The following is a 15,208-nucleotide window of genomic DNA, read 5'->3' as shown; positions in this document are numbered from 1 at the left end:
TTAAAAAGAATACATTTGAATCAGTTCTGATGAGATGGATGAAACTGGAGCCGATTATACAGAGTGAAGTAAGCCAGAAAGAAAAACACCAATACAGTATACTAACACATATATATGGAATTTAGAAAGATGGCAATGATGACCCTGTATGTGGGACAGCAAAAAAGACACAGATGTATATAGTGGACTTTTGGACTCAGTGGGAGAGGGAGAGGGTGAGATGATTTGGGAGAATGGCATTGAAACATGTATAATATCATGTAAGAATCGAATTGCCAGTCTATGTCCGATGCAGGATATGGCACGCTTGGGGCTGGTACACGGGGATGACCCAGAGAGATGTTGTGGGGAGGGGGGTGGGAGGGGGGTTCATGTTTGGGAACGCATGTACACCCGTGGTGGATTCATGTCAATGTATGCCAAAACCAATACAGAATTGTAAAGTAAAAAAAAATAAATTAAAAAAAATAATAATAAAAAGGGGTGAAAAAAAGGAAAAGGAAACTGGTGAAACAAACTTTAATAATATATCTTATTATTATTATAAGATTATATCTTATTAATAATAAAACAATTATTAATTATTATTACTTCAATAAACAAACTTTAATAATATATCTTATTTCACTTATTTTGCCCAAAATATTATCATTTCTTGACATTTAATCAATATGATTAATGACTTAATTTTACATTTTTCCCATACGTATGTCTCATCTGGACTGGTCATATTTAACTGCTCATACCTGTGTTTAGCAGCTACTGCTCTGAAGATCATGGCAGCGTGGCTGAGCAGTAACCTGTTAGAATGACATACTAGAGGCGAGAGGTAGAAAGTGGGCAATAACCTGGCTTTTCCAATAAATACTTAAATGACCTTTTTCCCAGCCTTGAACCTCGGGGGCATGGGCTCTGCCCCCAGGCTAACAGGACCACAGTAGTGAAGGAACCAAGAAAAATCATCCGTTAATAAAGAGGTCATTCTCTAAGGGCCCTCACAGTTTGGGGACCCCAGGAGTTTGTAGCTTGAGACTAGGAGATGGGATTCTTCAGTGCAGCCTAAGGGGATGAGGAGAAACCTCCGGGCCAGGATGCGCCTGTGTAGGATGGAATTCTTACACATGTCTCTTTCCCAAGGAGGGACTCAGGACCTGGGATTCTCCAAGGAAACATAGGCCATCCCTCTCGCTTGATTCTTGCAGACCTGTGATGAGGAGGGGCCAATGAGATTCCTGTTTGCTGACCCATAATGCTAAGGGACGGGGGTGGGGGTAGGGGATGGGGAGAGTGGGGCACAGTCCTAATTAACAGTGCTTCTCCGGGAACCACCACCTCTCTGAAAATAGCAGGGACATGGTCATGGCTGCTAGAGTGCCAGCACCTTTAGAGACGCCTTTACAGCATGCACCCACTGGGTCTCCAGCGGGCAGCCAGGCCACAGCTCCGGCAGCAGCTCCCCACGAAGTGATAAGAAAAGATGGTTTCTCTGTGATACTGAATTCTGAAATGTGATCATTCTTAAAAAAGGATCAAGCTCCGAGCCTTTGGAGTGGGAGCACTGACTCCAAGACTCTACAGACTACCAGAGAACTAACCCTAGGGAATATCAAATAGAACTCACACAAAGGAAACCATTTAGATACAAGACCAGGCATCACCCAACCACCAGAGGCACCCTGTGCAGGATGCCTCATCTAAACAACAAACAAAGCAAAAATACAAACCCGATCATCAGCAGACAGGATTACCACCTAACTCAGCCTTGCCCATCAGAGGAAAAACAAACAAATGAAAAACCCCAGCACAAATCTCACCCTATACGAAGCTTACTGGACCAATCTTAGGAGAGCAGAAACCAAAAGGAAGAAAGAATTCAACCTTGAAAGCTGGGAAAGGGATACCTCAAACACAATAAGTTAAAATAATAATAATGAAAAGGCAGAGAAATACTACACAAATGAAGGAACAAACTAGAAACACAGAAGTCCAAAAAAGTGAAGAGGAAATAGACAAACTACCTGAAAAAGAATTCAGAATAATGATAGTAAAGATGATGAAAAACCTTGAAAGCAAACACCTTTACAAACTCACATTTCTTTGTCTTTGCAGGTACTACGGATTATCTGTTTGGTTCCCCGATGTCATTAAACATCTGCAGTCGAATGTGTTGAAAAATGTAGCTGAACCAAAAGTGAAATTTTCAGATGCAACTATTAACTTTACAATGGCAAATCAGATTATTACCGGAATGGAATGCGACAATGGCAGGTCCAGAAACTTTTAAATCGTTTAATTTCCTACCTCGTCTTAAAAATGTATTTCTTATTTGCCTTCATGACACTAAAATATGCGTACGCGTAATTTTTTTTCAGTTGGTACATGTAGTCATTTTCAGACTGAACTCAAATGCTTCCAAATAGCCTTTAAAGAAAAGATACACGTACGTCAGTTAATTCACTTAAATTCCTTCTTAAACTGAGCTACTTCCCGTTTGTAAAGGAGTGGAATTGACTGGTGTGAAAAGAAAATTCAGAGAAGCCTTGGAAAGTGAGCAAAATAAGTTACAGAAGGGAAGAGTAAGGATTATGAGAAAACAGGTTATAGTGTTATTTAACGTAAAGAGGAAATCTGACAGGTAATTTCATGCCTGTTTTCTGTCTCTGGAAAAGGGGGCTACTCTTCAGAATTCTTTCTCCACTATACTGGTTCAAGAATTGGGGTTAAGTTGTATCAGAGAAAGTTTCAGTTAAAGCATGGGAATGATTTTCCAAAGTTAAGGGCTTTGAAAATAGGAGATAAGTTAGCAAAGGACATTTGAGTATGGAGTGTGGAACTCCTCGTGATGTGGAGGAAGAGCTGATTCAAGAAATGGTCATGGTTTATTTTTTGGAGAAGGAAAAGGGCAGACAAGGCCCTCATTTCTACCCATTATTTATCTGAGCAAATGGTTGCTGGTATGAATTTCTGTTGGTTTACATCATTCTTAGGAAATTCTTCCAATTTAAAAAGAGATCAAAGTAAAAGTCTAACATAATTGATAAAAGTTTCTCTGGGCAAAAACCAATTTGGAAAGATGAAAAATAATTCTGTGGGATGCTTATGGTTTGTGTAATGAAAAGGAGAGTTACCAACTAGGAGGTAACTGTGTAGATTGGCAATTCACTGGGAGGCCTGATCCACAGAGGATCACCTTTACTCTCCCTCCCAAAATACTGACTTGAATCTGTACTTGTTTTTCCACAGAAATCTTGGAGTCAAGTGCTCTATAATTCTAGGTTGAAAATTGACTTCATTATTTAAAAATTATTGTAATCTTGTTAGAAATTTCTAGTATGTCATATTTTTGAGAAAAAATTCTAAGCTGGTCAATCATGGAGAAATTTTTTACTTTGGCAATATAATGATTAATAATTTTAATAATATTAAAATCCTTGTAAAGCCTATAAGTTTATTTTAGAAGGTGAAAGAAAAAAAAAAATTTAGTCTTTCACGGAAATTTGAAATACCACTAACTCATTTTTTAAAAATAGTTTTCCTATTCAGCATTCTAAAATGGCAGTTCTTCATGTACTGATAAGGAGTGGCCTCTGAACTAGACTCTCAGGAGAACAAAGCAAAGTATAGAATAGCGTCTTCTTTGCTGGCATGCTGAATGCAGAGCGCTCCCTGAAGAGCATACGAGAAAATGACAGCAGTGGTCCTCTCTGGGAAAAACAACTGGGTAGCTTGAGGATGGGAGGGAAAAGACTTATTTTCTCCTTTTTGAACATTTTGAATTGTTCTCTATGTGTATTCTATGCAGATAGCATCCAGTGAAAATAATAATAATAATTGTTTCCCCTTTCCAAATGCAGTTTCATTTCAGAAAATTAGTGATCTTTAAATGTGCTGTGATTTACCCTCCTTCTGTAGATAGATTTATGGCTTAGGTGATCTTACTCTGAACTCCTAGAGTAGGGGGTGAATTTTTTAAGGAGGTTGGTCTCATAGGCACTTAGTGCATTCTGAGATGACAAATGCAGCCTGGCATTAGAGTGAGGACGATTTTTAACATCTCAGTAGTGAATTACTTTTAAGTCATCTTCCTTGCCTAGGAGGATTGGTCCCTTTCTGCCCTAATAACACTGGTATTTGGTGTATTAACTTCTTCCCCAGTTGAGCAAGCATTTTCCTCTCAATAACTGGTGAAGAATACATTCACAGTCTCTTAATAAATTACCGAGACACATTGATGGTTATGTAAATATGTTTCCCAAGGGTCTTTATCAACACTTAATATCTGAACCAGAAACTCTTCTAAGATGTCAGAATGATTGTGCCTATTATCATCTCCACTATCCCTCTTGCATCACCCAAAAATGAATTGGAGCAAGTTTCATCATTCTACCATTTCCAAAAGTAGGCCGAGCTTGGTGCTGAGAAGAAAAATATTCTTGGAAATGACTGTGAGCTATGAGTTTCTTGACCCTTGAGATAATCATTCCTCACATAAGTGATTCTCCCATCATCTCTTCAAGATAATTGGAAGTCCCTACACTAGAATAAAACTGGAGAAGGAAATGGCAACCTACTCCAGTGTTCTTGCCTGGAGAATCCCAGGGACAGGGGAGCCTGGTGGGCTGCCATCTATGGGGTCGCACAGAGTCGGACACGACTGAAGCGACTTAGTAGTAGTTAGTAGTACACTAGAATAAAGAATCTTTGGGTTATCAGCTTGGGAAATAGACATTCATTAAAAGTAAGCATGGGAGCACATGCTCAAGTTACAGCTGTTAAGCCCAAATAGAGAATTTTCAAATAAAGGCATATGTGAAGGAGCAAGAGGGAGGATAGGATTAAAAAATAAAGACTCAGTAGCCACAGGTAATCTCCAAACTCAGTGCCTTCAACTGTATACCCCACAAACACCCTTTTACCAACATTGCTGAAAGCTACATAAAGTTATTTAGGATGCCATCTCTTTTTCTGGTGGAAAATAATATTGGGGAACAATGAGATAGTCAAAAGGACAGGCTCCATGAGGAAGAGGGGGGAAAGCTAAGAGTTTAGAAAATCCAGAAGCCACTGTCCTTTTTAATTAAGAGAATCCATAGTAGAACCTCAGGCAACCCTCTTCAGTATTCTTTCCTGGAGACTCCCATAGACAGAGGAGCCTGGTGGGCTATAGACCATCGTGTCGCAGAGTCGGACACGACTGAAGCGATTTAGCATGGCCCATAGTGGAACATCACATCTCTAAATCTGTTTGACTTAACTTTGAACTCTGATAGACACAATCACTGACATGAATTTTTCGTGTGTGTTGGACAGATTTGCAGGGATCAGGTTCAAATCCATAACTTTCAAAAATTCAGTTTTTAAGTCCTGCACCTTTGAGGATGTGACTTCAGTCAACACCTACTTCAAGAACTGCACATTTATTGAAACTGTTTTTAACAAAACAGGTAGGTGTACCACTTAACCCTCCCTAGATCCTCTTCACAGCCCTTGTTCTTGGCAGAAACGTGATACCTATTTGGTGATAGGTGTGGGCGGAGGGAGTGAACGTTGAAGTACAAATGAACAAACTCTCTCCATCAGGTTGGGTCAAAGCTGAGCTTGTAGTGACTGTTTTTGTCAGATTTAATGCAGATGGAACAGGCTGAGCTCAAAGTTGGCAGAAAAAAATAATAATCCTGTGGTGAATAATTTTTAAAGCAGAGAATTAATCTGTAGTCATTTGACAGTCTTGATTTCAAACTCTGCTGTTAGCTTAAGTGAGCTGGCCTGAACTACAGTCTACAGAGATGGACAAGTACATGCCCGGTCACATATAGTCTTTTAATTCAATCCATCTAATGGAGTCTGGGAAACACAGGGGAAAAGAGGAGGGAAGCAAACATTGACTGAACACTGACTATATGCTGGTTCCTACCTCAGGTTATTAGACACTCATTGTCTTGTTTAATTTTCACAATAGCGGAAGCTTCAAAAACTGCAGTAATTTGGCCACAGTTGTACAGCTGCTCACAGCTGACATATGAACCCAGGCTCATCTGATCACACAGCCCCTGCTCTATCACCCCACACGTTGGTCCATCTGTCCCATGAGGTCAAAATAATGGCCCAACACCAGCAGAAGGACCAGCGCCACTTTGTTACCAGCCCTGCCTTCTTGATGCTCAGACAGGAGCCACCTCTGCCTAGCTCCAAGTGAGGATGGGGTCAGGGTTCTTAGGGTTTGTTTAAACAGTGATTTCTCACTGTCTTCCAACCCATTCAGCCTCAGAAGACCAGCTTTTTAGGCTGATTTTGATCAGCAAGGATAACTGTTTTGATCCTCATTACCTTTTAGCAGAACCCACCATCATCTGCAACTCCTTTTGGCTAGATCCAAGATTCAGGACAAAACTCAACAGTGAATGCTGGTGACTGTCCAATGAGACCAACTCTGGTTCCTCCATGGGTTCCTCCACTTAAACCTTCACTTGCAAATTCAGCTTCAAGGACCCAAGGAAAGTCCTTTTTCTTCTCACTGCCTCAGAGCCCTATAAAATGGCAGTAGTAAGGCTGATTCATGTACATTTTAGAACAAATTATTTTTGTAATTGTAGTGTAAAAGCTATTAGTACTCTAATGATGGTCCTTATGTAACATGATAATTAGAACAAAGTAACAACATAAAGGAGTCAACAAGCAATATAATTAGCAATGACCAACCATGAGAAATCAGGAGATAATTGGACTCAATTTATTCCTTTATGAAATAAAGGTATTTCTTCCTTCAGCTGCATTGGGACCCTGTAACCCAGGGTCCTTGACTAGACCCTGTGCCTTGGCCAGCTCTGAAACCCTCAGGGAGCTTCCAATACCATGGTTTTTTTCTGAATTCTTGGCAAGCTTGCTCATATTGGTGTGCCAGCCTGATGCACTGAACTTTCTTTGTGTCCACAGATTTTGAGCCATATAAATTCATTAACTGCAGATTTCAAAACAGCACATTTTTGTACAACAAGACAGGATGCCAGTTTACCTTTGATGATGACTATAGTGCCTACTGGATTTATTTTGTCAACTTCCTGGGGACACTGGCGGTGTTGCCAGGGAACATCGTGTCTGCTCTCCTGATGGACAGAATCGGGCGCTTAACGATGCTAGGTATGTGCTTGCTTTCACGGAAAACATAGGAGCCGCCCTTGCGATCTAGAGGGAGCCTGTCTCCTGTTATCCTCCCTACTCCCCTAGGATTTGCATCCCACAGAAATGAGAAATCTCCTAAGACCTTTCATTAAGACTAAATTTTAGTAAAAAAAAAAAAAAAAAGTCTCTAATTACATCTCATTTGAACCGCTTCTGTGAGTTAACAGACTGAGAAACTAATTATGTGTGACTAATGTCTATTTTTCTACTTAGGTAGCTGAGTAATTGGTGATGTGTGTTTCATGCTTGCTGTGTTCAGAAGGTAGTTGAGAGGTAAAGCTTATATACAGATAAATACACCTGTAGCTGAGCTTTTTGAACCCAGAGTGCAGTTTCCTCTTGGGATTCAGTTTTGCTGTGAGATCTCAGAGAACCCCAGGGGTCCTTGCTCTACTGAGATGACAGGAAACACCCCCACCTTTTGTCTGCTACGTTGGCAGGTGGCTCTATGGTGCTTTCGGGGATCAGCTGTTTCTTCCTTTGGTTTGGCACCAGCGAATCCATGATGATAGGCATGCTGTGTCTGTACAATGGGTTGACCATCTCGGCCTGGAACTCTCTTGATGTGGTCACCGTGGAGCTGTACCCTACAGATCGGAGGTATGTTGAAATGGGCCTCCAGCAAGAGGTGCTCTGAGCCCCATGGGACCACTGAAAATCAGCCAAACTTCTCATTTCCTCCCCAAAGTGAAATTCCAAAGAAAAAAAAATCTGGCTTATGAAGTTGTAGGTTCTATTCGTATCTTTCATTTATTCTTCATTTTTTAAATAAAGCCAAACATGATTTCTTCTTCATTGACTATTACACTCAGTACCATAAAAATGTTATTACTTTGAAAACAGTTTGTAGATTAGTTTCACAATTTGAAAACATTCCTGGGGATTCATGATGATTGCTGAGAAGAGAAAGTCATGAATTCAGTGCTAAATATTACATTGGAATAGTTATGATGGAAATTGTTCCCAGATCTTTACAGCTTTATTTTATTTACAGTTAGATATTTTTATAGCAATATATGTATTATATAGTTAACTATATGTAATATGTGTATTATATAGTTAAACATATATTCAGTATTGGCATTAAATATATATACTAAATATTATAGTTACATTTAACTAAAATGTGGTATGGGAAAATCAGGTTTACCTAGGAACTGTGAAGGCTTTTGAGTATACATGAGTATTTAATTTATTAGACATTAATAATACATTGAAGTAACACTGAGGATTTGTTTTATTTTTATTTATTTTGGCTGTGCTGGGTCTTTGTTGCTGCACAGGCCTTTCTCTAGTTAGGGGATTGGGGGCGCTCTAGTTACGGGCAGTGGGGGCAACTGGAGAGTGCAGTGCACGGGCTTCTCCTTGCAGAGGCTTCTCTTGTTGGGGAACATGGGCTCTAGGGCACACAGGCTTTGGTACTGCAGCATGTGAGTTTAGCAGCCATGGTTCCCGGGCTCTCAAGCACAGGCTCAACACTTGTGGCACCTGGGCTTGGTAGCTTCCATGCTTATGGGATCTTCCCAGATCAGGGATTGAACCCACGTCTCCTGCATTGGTAGGTGGATTCTTTACCACCTAGCCACTAAGGAAGCTCTGAAGTTTGTTTTTTATTAAACCTGATTTTTTTTTTTTTGAGGTTTAGTTGATGTTCAATATATATAAGTTTCAGATGTACAACATAGTGACTCAACTTTTAAAGGTTATATCCATTTATAGTTATTAGAAGATATTGGCTATATTCCGTGTGTTATACAGTATGTCCTTGCAGCTTATTTATTTTATACATCTACTCATATATTTTAAAAAGAACATGTGGGGGAATATGGTTGCTAGCAGGAGTTACTCGGGTGATGAAGCCAGTGAAGGGAGTTAACCGTGCCCTTGACTTAGCTTGCTTGCTATGAGAAAGATGTAGTGAAGCAGGGAGGGATCAGCTGCAAGAGCCTCTGTGGACCCCTCATTGGTCCCGAGAGGGTCTTTACCTCATGTTTGCAAATGCCTAGATGAGCGCTGCATTAAGGCAACACAGAGAGGTCTCCAGAACACACCTCTTGACCTTGCCGGTCTTTTGAATGGAAGCCCAACACATTTCCAGTGACCACAAAAAGATCACCATTAGAATAAAATTACGCATCTGTTCCCAAAATGGAGACACACAGACTCTGCACTTCATATCATAAAAAGGACAAGACAGTAGGGCTTTGGGGTGGAGCTTCAGCAGCCGATTCGTGAAAAGAATAGGAGCCCTGTTTTGCCTTTTGCCACACGTGAAGACAAATGGCCTTTGCCTTTTATTTTGTGCCTGCTCTGTCACCATGGAGCCCTGTGTGCTAGAGCATGGAGTCAGGATTCTCTGGACTTTGAAGTGGAGGAGGGTTTTTCCTAGGACAGTGTAGAGACATTTGGGATATCAATTTTCACTGATCCTGAGTCCCTTCTTTTATTTGTTGGCCACAATGGGGTACATTCGCTGCATGCCCAGACTTTCTAACTTATATTTCTTCTTCATGAATTTCTATTACCAAGCTTACAGGAACCCTATATGTTCTGTATCCACCTCCATGCCGACCATTGGGAACTCTGATGGACTCTCCTTATCAGATATTCTAATCAGTAACCTCCTGTTGATGACTTAGGCTCTGAAAGGGACCATGCAACCCATGTCCAGCATCTCCTTCCTTCTTTCAGCCAACAGTAGTTCTCTTTTGTGGGCAAGCTCCTGGGATGGATGTCATGGATCTTGGACGAGGGTGCTGCCAAGGCAAGATCAAGACTCTGCAGCTTTCTCTTGTGCTCATTCTGTAAACTGGGCCCAGATGTGAATTAAACTAGACATTTAAGCTAAGCCCCTCCATGTTAAAGCAAAGTTATTTCATAGACTGTGACCTTTTAATTTTGCATTATAAAAGTTTAATACTATTTTAGATGAATCAGCCCCTTATCCCTCTGCTATAGAATGGAAGGACGAAGGGTGAGTACTTTCCTGTGGCAAGATCCTGGCTCAAAAACAAAACACCATGAACTGGGCAGGTCGTCCATAAAAAACATGGACCTGCTGTGTTTCCGTTCTCAGAAAGGTTAAACATCAGCAAGATAGAGACAGAAATTGCTCTGCGTATTAGTTCAGGATCTCCGAGAAGCAGCAGACAAAATGGGGTTAAACATGCACAGATTTTGTTAAAGGAAATGCAAGTTATGAGAGAAAACAGGGAGAGAGATGTAGTCTGGCCACAACGCAAGCCTGAGCCCCATGAAAGAGTGAAGAAGGAAGACCAGTTGGGTGGAAGTGTTCCAGGCCACCAGTGAGCAGTCTCAGGAAGGCTTGGCATTGCTGTGCTAAAAGTCAGCTTCGGAGGAGTCCTGCTTGTCCTGGGGGCACCAGCCTGCCATAGTATTCCTCTTACATTCAGTTACTGGAGCAGTGAAACATGGAAATGCATTTCAGAGCATGGCAGCTGGACCAGGACTCAGAAATTGGCAAAGTGCATCCTCACTTTGACCATGCTGCTAGCAAATATTCACCACTTAATTTGATGTTACCAGGTAACATACAGGAAGTCACTTTCTTAAATGATGGAGAGATAACTTATCTGCCAGAGCTGCATTGCTGGCACCATAATGAGTTAGCTGGCACGACCTATGCTGTTTGAGGCTAAAACCTTCTCTTCTATCCCCACTGCGGTCCTCTGGGTCTCATGGGAGGGCTCCACTGAACTGTGGCTCAGCTGTTAGAGGTAAACCCCAGGTGTTTTGTGTGAGGTGCCCTCTGGCTTCCTCTCCCCATGCAAGGCGAATAGAATACATCCCGACAAACACTTCTGGTTAGAGGCTATAATTGTTTCATACCAGAACTTTAGCACTGTCAGCTCCTTGCCCAGTTTCTAGAATCTGTCCTTAATGATCAGAAAAGAACACTCTGATTCCAGACCCCAGACTAAAAAGTAGCCTCTTGAGCCATTTAATAGCCAACTCATATCAGAATCCCAGGGCAAATGATTCTATTCAGGGAACATAACTTAGGATATAATCTAAGTGCTATGAAAGTTGCAACGCTTGAAAGCCACACTTGTCACCCTCAGTATGGACTTGATCTGTGATGTTATACCTCTGACTCATGGTAGGGGTTACATTTGCATTTACTGTGAAAGCACCATTCGTCTCTGTAGAGCTTACCACTGGATCTGCAGGGCATTTCAGGACCTACTCTGGAGAGGCACTCTGTCTCTTCACTCCATATGATAAAAGTTAGTAATTCCTCATATTCCCTTCCCTGCTGTGCATCAAGAGACAGAGTGTCCGTGTCAGTGTTACATCTCCAGGGTCCAGATATTTGCTTTGCTCCTCCTCATCTTGATTTACACTCTTGTATTTCTGTATTATTAGTTTTGTCTTTTATGCATGCGTGCATGCTAAGTTACGTAAGTTGTGTCCAACTCTTTGCAACCCTATGGACTATAGTCCACCAGGCTCTTCTGTCTATGGGATTTCCCAGGCAAGAATACTGGAGTGAGTTGCCTTGCCTTTATCCAGGGCATCTTACTGACCCAGGGATCGAACCCACATCTCCTGTGGCTCCTGCATTGCAGATGGATTCTTTACTGCTGAGCCACCCAGGAAACCCTTTGTCTTTTATAAGCTACTCTAAATTGTGTAATAAAGAGGCAGGAAATGTTGAAATTAAAATGGTGTGTACTTACTGAGCAGCACCTTTTCTGTGCCAGAGAAAATAAAGCTGAACAGTCACTGCAAACACTTTTTAAAAGGGAAAGTTGTTTTTTTTTCCCCTCCATGCTCAATACTTTACTTTTGGCCACCAAATATGGAGCTATGTTTTTCCCAATACCAAGTAATTCTTTAATTCCAAGGCACCCCACTCCAGTATTCTTGCCTGGAAAATCCCATGGACGGAGGAGCCTGGAACCTGTGGTACATGGGGTCGCTAAGAGTCAGACACGACTTAGCAACTTCACTTTCACTTTTCACTTTCCGGCATTGGAGAAGGAAATGGCAACCCACTCCAGTGTTCTTGCCTGGAGAATCCCAGGGATGGGGGAGCCTGGTGGGCTGCCGTCTATGGGGTCACACAGAGTTGGACACGACTGACGCAACTTAGCAGCAGACACCAGCTGGATGTTCTAAAATGTAACTCAGTTCTGATATAATCTACCATGGAGAAGGGAATGGCAACCCACTCCAGTATTCTTGCCTGGAGAATTCCTGGACAGAGGAGTTTGGTGGGCTACAGTCCATGGGGTAGCAAAGAATCGGACGTGACTGAGTGACAAGCATGTATGCAAGTACGTGCATGCATGCACACACACACGCACACACGCATGTGCACACACACACACACACACACTTGGAGATAGCATCAGATTCCACAGGTTAAAGACTCCATTCCCACAAGAAGTGCCTCCGCTTCAGGCACCAAACACAAGTCAGATCATCACCTGTACATCTGACCAACTGGCTGCACATTGGAGTTCTCATGATAACTCAGGTTTGATAACTTGGCAGAATGGCTCACAGAACTCAAGGAAACATTTCCTCACATTTACTGATTTATTATAAGAGATTCCAGCTCAGGAGCAGCCAGAGAGAAGAGATGCACACACTGGGCCAGGCGTGAATGGCAGGGGAGCGTGGCGCTCTGTGCCCCATCTAGGCCCACCCCTTCCCAGTGCTTCTGTGCACTCACCAACCGGGACGCCCATCAAATCTTGCTGTTCAAAAGATTTTATAGAGCTTCATCTCCAGCCCTGTGTCCCCAGCTCTCTAAACAACCTCTAATCACTTGCTCTTTTCTGGTAATGATGCCAAAATTCAGCCTTTGTGCACTGGTGCCTTATCAAATCTCCAAGACAGAGTTTTGGGTGAAGTAGAAAACAATAAGTTTATTGCTTTGCCAGACAAAGAGGGCCACACAGGCTCTTGCCCTTGAAAACTGTCCCAACCCCAGAAGATTTGGTGAGGAGTTATTATAGCAAGTTATTATAGTTCAAGGGCAGGGCTGCTGATAAGATTAGACTGTGTGATTAGGGCCTACACTCCTTTATTCTATTTTTAACACCAAAAACATTTGTATTGGGGTATAGCCCTTTAACAATGTTGGGATAATTTCAGGTGAATAGTGAAGGGACTCAGCCATACATATACAGGTGTCTGTTCTCTGGCCTCAGGTAATCTAATGAGTTCTGGCCTCAGGTGGTCTTCTTGAAGAGCTTCTCTGGGTCCTTTAATCTGGCATGAAGAATGCTGACATCTTCCATTTGTTGAGGGTTTTAGTTCTCTGTGTTCAGTCTGTCCTACTCTTTGCGACCCCATGGACTGTAGCCCACCAGGCTCCTCTGTCCATGGAATTTTCCGGTCAAGAATACTGGAGTGGGTTGCCGTGTCCTACTCCAAAGGACCTTCCTGACCCAGGGATCCAACCCTAGCCTCTTGCATCTCATGCATTGGCAGGTGGGTTCTTTACCACTGCATACCTGGAAAGCCTTAAAGATATGTCTATGTGTATCCCTTGAGGTAGAATCAGGACCCTGCCGCAAGCCTGCACTATTGTTTCTTGGCTCCTCCTTTGTCTCAGCATCCTTTCCCTTCCCTGATTAGCAATAGTTTGAATCTGCCCCTGGGACTCAAGGAGACCTCATGGAGGCTGGAGTCTATTCCCTACAAACAAGGAATGACATGGAAAGGCTTCAGTGCTCAGAAGCCCCAAAGGGTCCTGCTAAGTTTCAATTACAAATCACCATAACAGATATAATAGTAATGGAAATATTTGGTGACCATTACCAAAATGTGACCCAGAGACATGAAGTGAGCAAATACTGCTGGGGAAATGATGCTGATAGACTTTCTAGACCCAGAGTTGCCACAAATGGTCAATTTGTTTAAAAAAAAAACAAAACAGTATCTTTCAAGTATAATAAAATGATGTACAGCAAAATGAGCTATGTCTGTACCTAGGGTAAGGTCCAGAAGACTCCTGAGTACAGGAGCTTACATCATCCTGGAGTTTGGGGTGCACTGCCCTCCCGGCATGTGGATGCATTCACCAATCTGAAAGCTCTCTAGATTTATGAAGAGTTCATTATGTGAGCATGATTGATTAAATCACTGGCCACTCGTAATTGAACTCAATCTTCAGCCTCTCTCCCCTCCCTAAGGTGGGATGGGATAGGCTGAAAGCTCCAAGCCTCTCATCATATGGTTAGCTTTTATGGAGACCAACCCCATCTTGAGCAAACCTCAAATTAAAGCAATGGTAATATATAATTTTCTTTTATTATGCAGAAAATCCAAGGTTGTAAAGACTGATAAAAACTCAGTATTAACTGGAAGGGGTGATGGTGAAATTACTGCTTAGAGACTGTTGTGGGAATTCTAAAAACAGGTGCAACATTTTTGGAGGTGAGAATCGAGCAACCTAACTGTTTCTCCCTATAGGTAAAGTGCTTCCTCTGGCTGCTTTCAAGATTTTTCTCTTTGTCTTGGTGTAGATTTCTTTGGGTTATCACATTTGGAATTCCTTCAGCTTCTTGAATCTGTAGATTTGTGTCTCTTGCCAAATTTGTGAACCATTATTTCAAATTTCAGCCATTATTTGTTTGAATACTTTCTCTTCTCCTTCTTGGACTCCAGTGACATAAGTATTAGATCTCTTGTTATGGTCCTACAGGTTGCTGATGCTCTTTTTTTAAGTCTATTTTCTGTTTTTCAAATTGGATTTCTATTGTTCTACCTTCAATTTACTGATTCTTCACTTCTCTCCTTCATTCTGCTGTTGAGCCTGATCACTAAGATTTTTATTTTGGTTATTGTATTTTTCATTTATAGAATTTCAGTTTGGTTCTTCTTTATGTCTTCTATTTCTTTCCTGAGACTTTCTATCTTTTCTATTTTTTGATGATGTGTTCTATATTTCAGGAGAAGGCAATGACACCCCACTCTAGTACTCCTGCTTGGAGAATCCTATGGACAGGGGGGTCTGGAGGGCTGCAGTCCATGGGGTCGCTGAGGTCGGACA

At 41.7% G+C, this 15,208-nt stretch overlaps 1 protein-coding gene across 1 annotated transcript in view; it reads left to right on the top strand.

The window, feature by feature from the left end:
• Positions 1 to 15,208, top strand: part of LOC120852605 (synaptic vesicle glycoprotein 2C) — a 169,441-nt gene that overhangs the window by 146,629 nt on the left and 7,604 nt on the right. Inside the window, exons 8-11 of the mRNA XM_040225936.1 lie at positions 2,110 to 2,268; positions 5,311 to 5,444; positions 6,934 to 7,137; positions 7,620 to 7,779. Of these exons, the coding sequence (XP_040081870.1) occupies positions 2,110 to 2,268; positions 5,311 to 5,444; positions 6,934 to 7,137; positions 7,620 to 7,779 (657 nt within the window). The remainder of the gene's footprint in view (positions 1 to 2,109; positions 2,269 to 5,310; positions 5,445 to 6,933; positions 7,138 to 7,619; positions 7,780 to 15,208) is intronic.

The sequence above is a fragment of the Oryx dammah genome, unplaced genomic scaffold (assembly GCF_014754425.2).
Source record: "Oryx dammah isolate SB20612 unplaced genomic scaffold, SCBI_Odam_1.1 HiC_scaffold_26, whole genome shotgun sequence".
Classification (NCBI taxonomy): domain Eukaryota; kingdom Metazoa; phylum Chordata; class Mammalia; order Artiodactyla; family Bovidae; genus Oryx; species Oryx dammah.
The sequence above is the reverse complement of the archived record's forward strand: the minus strand, read 5'-3'. Positions and strand labels throughout refer to the sequence as shown.